This window comes from Papio anubis, chromosome 9 (genome assembly GCF_008728515.1).
Source record: "Papio anubis isolate 15944 chromosome 9, Panubis1.0, whole genome shotgun sequence".
NCBI classification, from domain to species: Eukaryota; Metazoa; Chordata; class Mammalia; order Primates; family Cercopithecidae; genus Papio; species Papio anubis.
The window spans coordinates 88,158,773-88,171,374 of record NC_044984.1 but is presented as its reverse complement, the minus strand read 5'-3'; the positions used below and the strand labels follow the sequence as shown (position 1 = coordinate 88,171,374).

The 12,602-nt window shown below is 39.6% G+C and overlaps 1 protein-coding gene across 21 annotated transcripts in view; it reads right to left on the bottom strand.

Annotated features, from left to right (window-relative positions):
- CRADD (CASP2 and RIPK1 domain containing adaptor with death domain) overlaps positions 1–12,602 on the bottom strand; it is a 188,131-nt gene that overhangs the window by 118,078 nt on the left and 57,451 nt on the right. For 5 of the 21 annotated variants that reach the window (XR_002515777.2, XR_002515778.2, XM_021922765.2 and 2 more), the window contains exon 3: positions 6,600–6,697. The exons of 11 other annotated variants lie outside the window; for them this stretch is intronic. Coding sequence is in view for 6 of the 10 variants with exons in the window: in XM_021922765.2 (XP_021778457.1) it covers positions 6,600–6,697 (98 nt within the window). In the remaining 4 variants the exon portion in view is untranslated. Of the gene's footprint in view, positions 1–4,826; positions 5,060–6,582; positions 6,698–10,124; positions 10,315–12,602 lie in introns of those variants that run through there. 5 more of the 21 variants (XR_001892883.3, XM_021922770.2, XM_017946115.3 and 2 more) reach the window with 5 other exon arrangements.

Here is a 12,602-nt window from a genome sequence, read left to right as displayed (position 1 = left end):
AGAGCACTCCGGCCTGGATGACAGAGCAAGACCCTGTCTCAAACAAACAAACAAACAAAAAAAAAAAAAAAAAAAAGGAAAGAAAAAGAAAAAAAAAAGAAATAATATCCTGATAATTACAACCCTCCAGCAATGGTATGGACTGCTTCAAAAAGCAGAAATGTTATAAAAAGATTCTTAGAATCCCATAGAAAAATTGGCCTAAAAAAACCTCTATATTCTAACTCCAAAATTCTGATTCCATTTACTTAGTAACACAGGGAATACTGGCATTATCGGAGTACTAGTCAAGTTACTATTATTCTATAGGCCACATTAATTCATTAAGTTTAATATTAGGTATGCAGGACAATTGTCATAGCAACATAATTAGCATTACAAGTTCCTAAGCAGAAATATGCAAAATACTAAAACGAAACTATTTTAAAGGACAGATACTTATTTTTAATTCTGCAAGATTTCTTTTCAAAAGTGAACTTTGGTGTAGCCTCTGGTCTGGGGCGGAAGATGAGAATGGGAGGGCGGCCTGACCCCCGCCCTGATGAGGAAGGACCCAGCGCACAACCTGTTCAGGATCTGCAGCCGCACGAACACCTGAGTCTACCCGAATGGTTCGCCCCTTCAAAACAAGATCTGCGGAACGGCTCGGGACACAAGAAGAAATTGCCGGCAACCTGTGATCGCTCATTTTTTACAGACAGTGGGCAGCGGGCAGTCGGAAGGAATGCCCATTTCTCCAGTGTTCCTTCCCAGAAGCAAATGCAAGTGTTTGTTTATGCAAGATTTACGTTTCACTCAGGTTTGGGTTGGGTTTGTTTCCTGGAGATTGAGCTGAGTTTCCCTGGTTTTGCTGGAGGACAAGTTGATCGCTCCGTATTTACCTTTCACTTGGGCCAAATTGGACAAATGCAAATAAACAGGTCTTGCAGGCGCCCCCCCCCGCCCCACCCCGCAGTCGGCACCCCCTCCCCGCGCTGGGTCGGGCAGCTGGGCCCGCAGAGGCAGCCGCGCGCCTCCCTGCCCCGCTGCGCAGCCTGCGGGTGCCCGGCCAAGCGCTGGCTTATCTGCGGCTCCCACAGCGCCCCCGCATTCACCAGTTCCTAGAGCAGGGATTCCGAGAAAAAAGAAAGAGCCGGGTTCCCTAGAAACATTAAATTAACACAAGGGATCTGGAAACGAAACAGCAGATGCCTGAAAGCCTTCTCCTTGACGGCTTCCTGCCTTCTTGGAAAATCTTTGCATTAAAATAGCTTGAATTACCCTGCTCGGCCAGATGCTGCTCGGGAACTTCATTTTGGGCTAACATGAAAGCAGAGTTTGACATCTTTTAAAGGATTTTTCTTTTCGAGGTGGTTTGAAGAGCGCCTTTGGGTTGCTGACATTAGCAAGGACTGGGTGTTTTGCATTACAAGAGAACTTTCCATAACAATGGCTAGCAAATCAGATAACAAAGATCATGGCGTGTAGAGGAGACGCGGTAGAGCACAGAATGAGCACTCCGGATTCAGAAGCAGAGGTTCCTCTCTCTGGGAAGAGCCTAGAAAGAGCTCTTCTAGGGGGCCGGCCGCCTCCTTTTACAGGGGAGAAAATGTCTTTTATTTCTAAGCCTACTTATTTTGACCATAGCTATGAGAACTATCTAATGGCATTTCCAGAGAGTCACAAACAAGCAGAAAGGCTTGTGAGTAATATTTTATCAGCCTCTTTGTTCTAAAGCCCATGGTCTAACCTCCACCGACCCTATCTACAAATTAATCAGACCATGTAATTTGTAAATTCAAACCCAGATGAATAACCACACACCTTGAACAGTCGGTCTTCAGCACAGACTGTATTCCACTTTCATGTCATGTTAACTTTCATATTTTAGAATTTTGGTAGCTGAGAACAAGACCCAAAGCTTCCTATGAGGTATCAGGATTTTACAGAGGAAATCGTTTTTACTGGAGTAGCATCTTCTTTGACACTTTAACTTTTTTTCCATGATAACCTTTATGAAAGGACTCTATAATCCTTAGTCGCTAATTTATATGTGTCAAGCTTTCTAGTAAACTGGACAATAACCTACAGTCCTAATAGGATTCTATGCTTATCCCAAATTTAAGAGCACCAGATGGGGGATAAGTATATTACAACAAGATACTCTAAACAAAAATAAAATTAAATATCCTTGCCTTAGCATGAAAGCAATAAAACTCATCTTAAAGCAATGCAGTCAGACAAAATCATTGCATCTGTAATAAGGGTGAGTATACAGCTACGGGAGTTAGCAGCCCTGAATATTTCTGTTCTAACGACTCACAAGAGATACACAAAATCTATCATTCCTCCCTGATGTACGAAAAAATAAAAGGCAATTTCATAACACCTTTGGTGCTTTCTAACTTAATAGTTGGCCTTCAAGAAAAGCAAGTACAACTTTTGAGTGTTTATAAGAAAGCAAAGGAAAATGTTGCAAAAAATTACTTGGCTCAAAGGCCACAGAGAAAGCCGGAATCTGCAGGACTCACCAAACTACACAGCTGTTTTAAAACTGAAAGTCAAACAGCTTTTAACAGGTATTAAGTATTTTCTACAACAAAATTATCAAATATACATACTTCTTTTTACACTGCAAATAGACATTTTATTTCTATTAGAAAAAAAGATAGTTACACAAACAATAACTAGATTGCTGTAATAAATATAACTAGCCACATAATACTAGTCAATGCTGGCTTTTTAAAAAATTACCAGAGAATTTCAAAATGATTCTGAATGATCAAGTGTGACTCCTATATTTTTTAGATAGGCATTGATGTTAAGAATATGGCTTTCACAGAAACATAATCCAATTTATCTGATTTCCATATATCTGATTTCCATATATTAATCATGGCAACAAATAAAAATGATGACAAAAATCACGAAGATAGCTTAAATTTTTTTAAATTAAAAAACAAAACCTTAGGTAAACCACATTAAGGAAGATTAACAAATCTGACAATCCTCCTCCAAAACTGTTTTTCGAAAAAAAGTCTTAAGGTCATAGAAAAATGTGGATGGCTTATAACCCTTAAAATTCCTTTTAGTTAATGAGAATCTCATTTTTGGAATTTCTTCAAACTTAACTGAAATGTTAATGAAAACGAGAAATATTTAGATGTTGAGAAAAAAAGTTGTTCTAATTATTCTGCCTCACTATCTAATTTCAGCTCATCAAAGTTAAATAGCTAGTAAACAACTGGTCTGTTTTGGCAGATTTTTTTCTATTTTAAAATTCATTACTAAATAGATGAGGTTACTACTAGTTAAAATTCTGAATCCAAATGCCATACATGCTGTTGTAAAAACTGTGCAGTTTTAAATATATTTTTACTTCTATGTATTTTTGAATCTTTAGCCAAACTCCTCCAGTAAAGTTTTAGTTTATTATGTTTTCTAAAATAAAAACATTTGTATTTTATGCTATAAAAATCAATAAATGTCTACTAATGTTAGGTGCTCCAAAATAAATGATTCAAAAGTTTTAATGAAAGCCCTCTTATAATTAAAGAAGGTGATTGGTAATGAGGAAGAAAATGGAAGGCATATTTACAATAAATCAAAAGCAGAATTGTGATTAATGGGCTCCACAATGATTATTAATGTTCTCCCTATAAAATATTGGTCTTTGTATTAATTTGAAAGTACAGACTGGGTTCTTTCCTTTGATAAATGAAAAATGATTTTTTTTCCTATTTTAAGATGAGAATGACTATTTTTAAAACAGAAGACTACATCCAAGATCTTTCCCTTTCCCCAGTTCAAAATTATGAGTTTTCTTTTTGTCTTTTTGAATTCTTGAAATCCAGTGACATTGTCATAGCTCTGAGAACCAAGAAAATCGAAGCCACTAACTGTAGGAGACAGCCTTTATGCTTTTGATTATATTTTCCTAGAAAAATTTTTATGATATTTAATCTTAATAGCTTTTTTTTTTTTTTTTTAGGAAATCCTCTAATGCCAATAAGGGAGAATCTAAATCTCAGGAGTTTAGGCAAATTTAACCCATCAGCATAGCTTGAAAATAGGATAATTTAATAAAACCTCAATAATACATTGGTTTTTAAATAATATGTTATATACTCTCGATATATATATATCCTGCTAAGATTAGTAGGTACCAACCTCATATCTGTATTGGAAATAAACAGGGTGCACATTTTTAAAAGGAGAAGAGGCTACACTAACTACTACTCAAAGTCTCCTCAACATTTGGATGCAGGAGAGAGATGGAAAGAAAGTCGAGTTCTTCATCAGGGCTGGTGCCCATCCCACAGCACTACACTTCCTCCTATCCCCTGACCACTGCCAAGGTCAGTCGGGATAGGTGGGCTCGTGTCTCTACATAGTCAGATACCTGTGTATTTTGCTGGGAGAAGGGGAAAAATAAATACATAAAAATAAACAAAACTCTCTATTCCCAAACTCCCTGTATCCTTTCAAAGTCACACTTTATTAATGGAAATTAAAACGATGAAGAAAGAAACCACTAGTAACCTAAATAAGCTTCCCCTTAAAGACACATTTTAACACCAACAAGAAGACTTTCTTCTTTCACTTTCTTCCTTCCTTCCTTTCCTCGTTTCTCTCTCTCTCTCTCTTTCCTTCTTTCTTTCTCCTTCCCTCTCTCTTTTCTCTTTTTCTTTCCAGCCAGAGTTTGTGACTTACTAATTATTTTTATTCTGTTTGAATCAGGTCCCTGTTATGTTTTGTGATTTTCTGAAATGAAGTTAAGATTTCCATTATTTATGAGAATAAAACAGGAGGTTGACACTTTATGCACAAAAAAGAATAACCAAAGGTTACAATGACATCAGTTTTGGTTTTTATTGAGGGCTGGCGTGTTGCGCAGGGTGTGGGGGTGGGAGTGGGGTGAAGCAGGTGTGAGGAATGAGTTTGTTTCTTCCAAGAGAGGGCTTTGCTTCAGTCAGTGTTGCTGCAGTCCCAATGAAGGGGCCCACTCTGCCAGCTCTTCCATGTAGACTTCATAACTGAGCGGGCAGGCTCAATTCTCTAGGAAGCCTGACATTGGCAACTGTACCTCATGGAAGAATTCCACAAAAGGTTAAATTAGGGTGAGATTGTCAACAGGCTTCAAAAAGGCAGAGTTCCAGGGCCCATGCCTGAGGTCTCATGGGCCTCCTTCAGGTCCTCGTCCCCACAGTCTGACACTTTTGGCCCTTCTCTTCTCCAGCTCCCCACCCCATTCTTCAGTCAGCCCTTCCTTTTTCCTCTAACCCTGCAAAAAATGAGCAGCGCTGTTGTTTTGTTCCAACTGACAAAACAGCTAAGAAACAGCAGAACATGACTGCCCTTTGCAAAATGGGCCATGTGATCCTCCTAGCTCAATTCAACACTTCCAGTAAACTTGAATAGAAAGGGAACTGTTTATGAAACTCTCCTGCTTGCCTTCGGAATACTCTCATCCTCTCCCTTCTCAGCCTCCTAAATACCCAAATGAACTTATATAATGAGCTTTATTTTATCACCCTGAAATTCTTCCTCAGTCCAAATTGCTAATGTGGCAGGTTCCAGCTGCCCAAATTCCCTAAACAACATTGCCTGTTCCATAAAAAGCATGCAATTGCAAGCACAGCAGTCCTGCTCTGGTTCTCAGAACTATAAACCAACTACCCAGCTCCCTGGCCCAGGAAGGCTATGAAACAGGCAACATGGACAATTTAAAGGTGTACAATATCCGAGGTTCCATTTCACCCTTAGGCAGCCCGGAGTGGAAAAGGTAAGGCCACCCTCCATTTTTCTTCTGAGTACTATATTGATTCTCTGGAAACTCTCTCTGTTCCAAAAGAAACCACCCCATCCCGTGGAGAAAAGGTGACACTGAATTTGCACTGCTTTTTCTGGTGGCATTTGTTTGACTAAGAGGGAGCAGAGTTCCATACAACAGACTGCTTTATTTGTGTGATTTGAAAATAACACATACCAGATTAGTTCCCTAAATGCAGATTAGTACAAAGTTTGAATCCTTTCTTTCAAATTAATTAATGTAATCTCAATGTTTATATAATAGACATTGACTTTTATCTGACACATACAATATATGACTCTGCCTTTAGCAAAAATACCATTCAAGCTATCTTCAGCAGATGTGAATGCTTTATTTTGATTTTGGGGACTCCAAAGAGAGTCCATAACCTACCTTGGCATTGTCATATCTCAAAAAAGCCTTCTTCATACTTGCAATATAGTAATATCTAAGTACTTGGACATCCCGGCACAAAATACGTGAGTCCACATCTCCCTGTTTTTCACTATTCCCTCTGCAACCTTGTTCACATAGCAAACTCTAAAATATTCTTCAATAAGCAGCCTATGCCACCTTCCCTCAACTATCCCAGACCAGTAGTCATCACTGCCTCCTCTGCCCCTTGCACATGTCTCTGTGTGGTCTCACCAGACAGTACCATGTTTGCTCATATGTCTGTGTCACTTACTCAACTCAAAGTTCCTTGAGGAACTAATTGTATTTGTATCTCCAGTGCCTTGCATATTTTATATCACATAATAAGTGCTATAAAAGAGAACTAAACTTACATGGCTATGAAATGACTTACAGTTTTTAACTGGAATGAGCTTAGTACAAGACTCACATAGATGCTGGTGGTTGATCCTAAGTTTCTCATGCTGTCATCTGAAATCATTTGCTCTTGCTCTACATTCAGAGGAGAAAGAAAAACTGGTGACACTTCTCTGGCCTCTATATCATAATTAGACCATGGGTAGGAGCTGAGAAACTAGAAAATATTTAGCCTACCCCTAGTCACATCCTAAAAGACACCAATGTGGAGCTCAAGGAACTCAGTGGATTTATCAACATTTAACACACCCTATATTCACCCATTATAACTACTTGAATTGGCATGGATGGGAATAGTAGATTTTATTGTGGAGAACAGAATAAATCTAATAAAAGAAATAACTAGAGGAAAAGTTGGGACTAGCTGATGTTTTTAAGTAGAGATGGGAAAAACATAAATGATGGTGGTCAGCACAGAAAGTTTTGAACGTAAGGACTTTAGAAATCAATGTGGTCAGCTGGGCGTGGTGGCTCACGCCTGTAATCCCAGCACTTTGGGAGGCCGAGGCAGGTGAATTACAAGGTCAGGAGATCAAGACCATCCTGGCTAACACGGTGAAACCTTGTCTCTACTAAAACTACAAAAAATTAGCTGGGTGTGGTGATGGGCCCCTGTAGTCCCAGCTGCTCAGGAGGCTGAGGCAGGAGAATGGCATGAACCCAGGAGGCGGAGCTTGCAGTGAGCCTAGATTGAGCCACTGCACTCCAGCCTGGGCGACCAAGCAAGACAGTCTCAAAAAAAAAAAAAAAAAAAAAAAAGAAAAAGAAAAAAGAAAGAAAGAAAAAGAAAAAAGAAATCAATGTGATCACTGTTTTCTAGTAATAGGCTGACCATGGACAAGAATAATAGGTACGTTATTCCCCAGTCCCTTTGCAATGTACTATACTGTTATTTAAGCATCCCAGCATCATGCTTGCTTTCATAAATACAAGTCTAGCTCAATTGTCACGATTCTGCTGTGAGGCTCTTTTTTAATGATTTCTATGTCATGCTCCCCAAAAGTCTTTCTAAAATTATACCAAAGGGAAAGAGGCAAAAAAAAAAGGGGAGCTTAAATGTTTTGAGAAGCTGTTAGATGTGCCCGGTGATTGCTATGCACTTCTTTTTGAGACAGAGTCTCCCTCTGTCGCCCAGGCTGGAGTGCAGTGGCGTGATCTCGGCTCACTGCAACCTCAGCCTCCAGGGTTCAAGGGATCCTTCCACCTCAGCCCCCTACTAGATGAAAATACAGTCGTGAGCCACCACAACTGGCTTGCTATGCACTTTACAGACACCATCTGTATCACCCTCCCAACAACTCCACTTGATAGGAATAATTATTCTCATTTTAAATCAGTTTTAACCTAGGTCTCTCTGGTTCTAGATCTAGTATTTTTTCTATAAATAATACTGTTCCAATTTCTTTTGGTTTTCTTTTCATAGAGATGGGGTCTCACTTTGTCACCCAGGCTGGTCTCAAACTCTTGGATTCAAGCAGTCTTCTCACGTTGGTCTCCCAAAGTGCTGGGAGTACAGGCATGAGCCACTGTACCTGACTGACTGTTCCTATTTCTAGTATCAGCATGAAGAACACGAGAAAGTCAGCTTCAAAGGTAAAAGGTGTATCATTCATTCATTCAACATTTATTCCACAGCTATTATGAACCAGGCACTATAGTCTCTTTGAGAATATAAACATAAATAAGTTCTGGGACTTGACTTCAACTTGCTCACAGTCTAATGGAAAAGAGACATAAAAACAAATAACTTGGTTTATTCTATTTTCCCTAGGTTCTGTATTTGGGTCCCCAGCCCTTGTCACTTTTTGCTGCCACTTTACTAACTTTCCATATCTTAATAGTTACTTTCTCTTTATTTACACATTAGAAAAACACGAGAAACCTGCACCATTTTGTAAGCTGCCTACACTGCTAAAATCGCATCCTAGAGGGAAGTGAGATGGAACAAACCATAAGCATTTGAACTCGCTTGTGCCGCTCTGGGTTTCCATGCCGCCACAGTGTTTGTTCATTCATTTATTTGCATATTTTGGAGGGCCTACAGGAGGCCCAGTGCTAGCCAGGGAAACAATGGTGAAAATGACATAACTAGCGTTCTGCCCCCATGGAGCTTACCCTCTAACCTTTACAGGAAGGGGAGGCAGGCAGTCAACAAAATCCTGGATTGTGATAGGTGAGTCATGAAGGAAAACCACAGGGTGCCATGAGAAAGCACATATGGTACAGGGACCTGACCTTGGCAGGGCGATGAGAAAGGCCTCCCCTAGGAAGTGGCATGAAAGCTGAGATCTGTGAGTTGAGTGGGATTGGCTTGGTGAAGACAGGGGGAAGAGGGACAAAAAGGGAAACAGAGAGGATTCCAAGCTGAGGGAACAGTGCATGCAAAGGGCTGAAGCTGGAAGGAACACAATGCCTCTGAGGTCAGGAAAGAAGGCTAGCGTTTGCAGAAGATAGGCAATACGAGGGACAGGGCCCAGACACAGAGTTGTGAAGGAGGCACTGGCCCAGTGATGCAGTGGGTTTCAGATCTCATTCTAGGAGCAGTGGGAACATATTGAAAGGTTAAAGCAGCTCAGTTGAGTGCATTTAATGTTCTTTAAAATTCCCTTGGCTACCTGTGATTAAAGTATTAAGAAAAACACAGCGTGAAAATATGTTTCATTGATGAGAAACTTGTTTAGGATACAAAAAGTGGTATATATAAAAGAGTTCTAAATAAAAAATAATGGGTTTTATTCATTGCACTGTTATCCTGGGTAGGTTATTTAATCTCAAAATATTTTTGTTTCCTCATCTAGCAAATGAAAATACTAAAAAATTCAAAATTCACATGCTTGTTTTAAAAAGCAAATGAAATAACACACTTGAAAATGCTTTGAATCTCTAAAATGTAAGCTCCTTGAGGGAAGGGACTTTGACTGTTTTGTTCACTACTATACCTAGGACCTAGAAGATGGATGGATGGATGGATGGATGGATGGATGGATGGATGGATGGACGGATGGATGGACTGATGAACAGATGGATGGCTGGATATAAGAAAGTGAGGGAAGAAGAGATGAAGGGAAAAAAGAAAGGAAGAGAAGGAGGGAGGAAGGGAAAAAAACATTTTAATATGTGCCACATTTAATATGTGCCAGGCAGGTGGCTCATGGCTGTACTCTGAGCACATTGAGAGGCTGAGGTGGACAGACGGCCTGAGCCCAGGAGTTTGAGACCAGCCTGGGTAACATGGCGAAACCCTGTCTCTACAAAAAATATAAAAAATTAGCAGGGTGTGGTAGTGCATGCCTATAGTCACAGCTTCTCAGGAGGCTGCGGTGTAGGATCGATTGAGCCTGGGAGGTTGAGACTCCAGGAGGCCTTGATCACCACTGCAGTCTAGCCTGGGTAACAGAGTGAGACCCTGTCTCAAAAAAAAAAAAAAAAAAAAAAAGGATAGATGAATGGATGAATAAATCACATCAAGCACCATACGGTACAAATATGAAGCAAGACATACAGCATGTAGCAGTCCACCTGAGCAGGCAGCCTCCCAGGAACTCGATGTCACAGCGTCACCAATGCTTGCCAAGCAGCCAGGCCTTCCTTCAGTGCTGGCACGCTGGGCACCTCCAGCAGCTATTCCAGATGGCTGGGTGATGGGGGCAAGCACAGCGTCAGAGGCCCATGACATCACCTCTTCAATGTCGCTGGTGAGAGGGGTGATTGTGAGAAATGAAACACTGCCTTTTCCTGCTTCTTCTTCCTCATATACTAGTCTCTGATACACACCCCAAAGCCAAGCCCTAAGTACACATCCTTCTCCACTCATATAATCCCTACCTACAGATGCTTATTCTTTGTTTACCAAATGTAGTATTATAATACATTTTTATATAACTTATTAACACTTTTCTTACATTGCACAGTCTTAGCTATGTGTGCCCAATTCCTTAAAGAATTACAACTAAAGATAAAAAAGAGAAAAGGGAAAATATTAAAAGCCTTAAGATGTTCTTTGATATTTATTAGCTTTATAACAATAATGATAGTAACCATTTGTTGAATACTGACTTTCCTCCAGGCATAGAGTTTGACACTTAGCCTATATCACTTCAAATCCTTACAACCTCCAACAACGTCAGCATTATGACTCCATTTCTTGGGGAAGAAAATTGAGGCACAGAGCAGAATGATTTGCCCAAGGTTAGGAGGTTGTTAAGGGCAGAACCAGTGTTCAAATCTGGGTCTATTAGACAACACAGTGTGCATTCGTTTCATTACACTACATATTATTGCAAAAATCTTCCAAAAGAAATCAGACTACTTATGATAAAAAGAGCAACCACTTACTGAACATTCAATATGTGCCAGGCACTGTTATGCTCTTTACAAAAATTATTTCATTTAATCCTCTCAACAACTCTGTCAGGTCTGTACTTTTGAAATGAAGAAACTAAAGCTTAGAGAGACTAGAGTGACTTGCCAAAGCTCAAAAAACGACTAAGTGGTAGAGCCTGGATTTTAACCCAGGTCTGTCTGACTCTAAAATGCACCCTCTTAAACTGCTACACAAGAGTCCCACTATTCAAATACCATCAGTATAACTTGCATGCCTTCAAAGGAGAATGTCAAAACAGAAGAACTGGGTCAACAAACCATTTTAAAGATAATTCCAAATAACTACTGCATTAAGACACCATCTCTAAGAGCCCATTACTAACCATTTTCTCTGAGATGTCGCCTTGTTCTGTTGTCCCAAATGGCCTTTAGAGCGATCTGCAACCAGTGTTTTCAATACAAGTGTTTTCCTTTTACATTTGGTAAGTAATTTGAAAATCTGTTTCTAAAACTACCAGTTCAATCAAATGGAGCTCATATCTCTGCATCCAAATCTTTAGAGATGCTATGAAAATGCACATTAAAGTTACTTAGTCCACAATTCTTATTAAATAATGTTCTTTGATGGTCAGGATAATGTTCAAAGTCAATGTGCAAATTGCTCATGTCATATAAAATACTAGATTTCACTGGTTTTTTGTTTTTGTTTTTTTGAAATGGAATTTCACTCTTGTCGCCCAGGCTGGAGTGCAATGGCGCAATCTCGGCTCACCACAACCTCCGCTTCCTGGGTTCAAGTGACTCTCCTGACTCAGCCTCCCGAGTATTTGGGATTACAGGCACCCATCACCATGCCCGGCTAATTTTATATTTTTAGTAGAGATGGGGTTTCTCCATGCTGGTCAGTCTGGTCTCGAACTCCCGACCTCAGGTGATCTGTCCACCTTGGCCTCCCAAAGTGCTGGGATTACAGGCGTGAGCCACCGTGCCCGGCCAGATTTCACTGTTTCATAATACATTTTGAAGGTTATATCAAGCATTTTAAGATATGCCCAACATGATTGTCTCCCTATCAGAAATAATTCTTTTCTAAACCAGAAGAATCCTCAGGCAGGTCTCCTTAGCTATATTTGTTAAGCTATATAGCTATATTTGTTAAGCAATCTTATAGCTATATTTGTTAAGCCAAATTTTTAAAACTTCATTTGTAATTAAGAAGGTGTTCGCCTTCTTGATCTACTGATTGGGCAAAGAGGACTTCCTTGTATCTATGGAGAAGTATACTCACATAACTTTCACACTGATTGGATGTGTAAACCAAGTCGCTGGCAAACTATTACTTTAAACACAGTCAGTGAAATAGAAGTCTAGAAATTCTTGGAGTAACATGTGGGAAATAATGTATGTGTGAACATATGCCTGTGTCAACTTTCAAAAAGTAAAATATAAGTACAGGAAGTACCTACATACTCCCTAACAAAAGCAAATATGCAGACCTGGATGAACATCCCAAAATTCTGTGCTTAATCTTCAAGTTGAGATGTTCTATCAGTCTGAGAAAATTATAGTATGTATTTTTAAATGCTTTTTTCAACTGGAGTCTATGTATAGAGCAAAAATAAACCAATAAATACTGCAGGAAAATACGAAGAAAAAA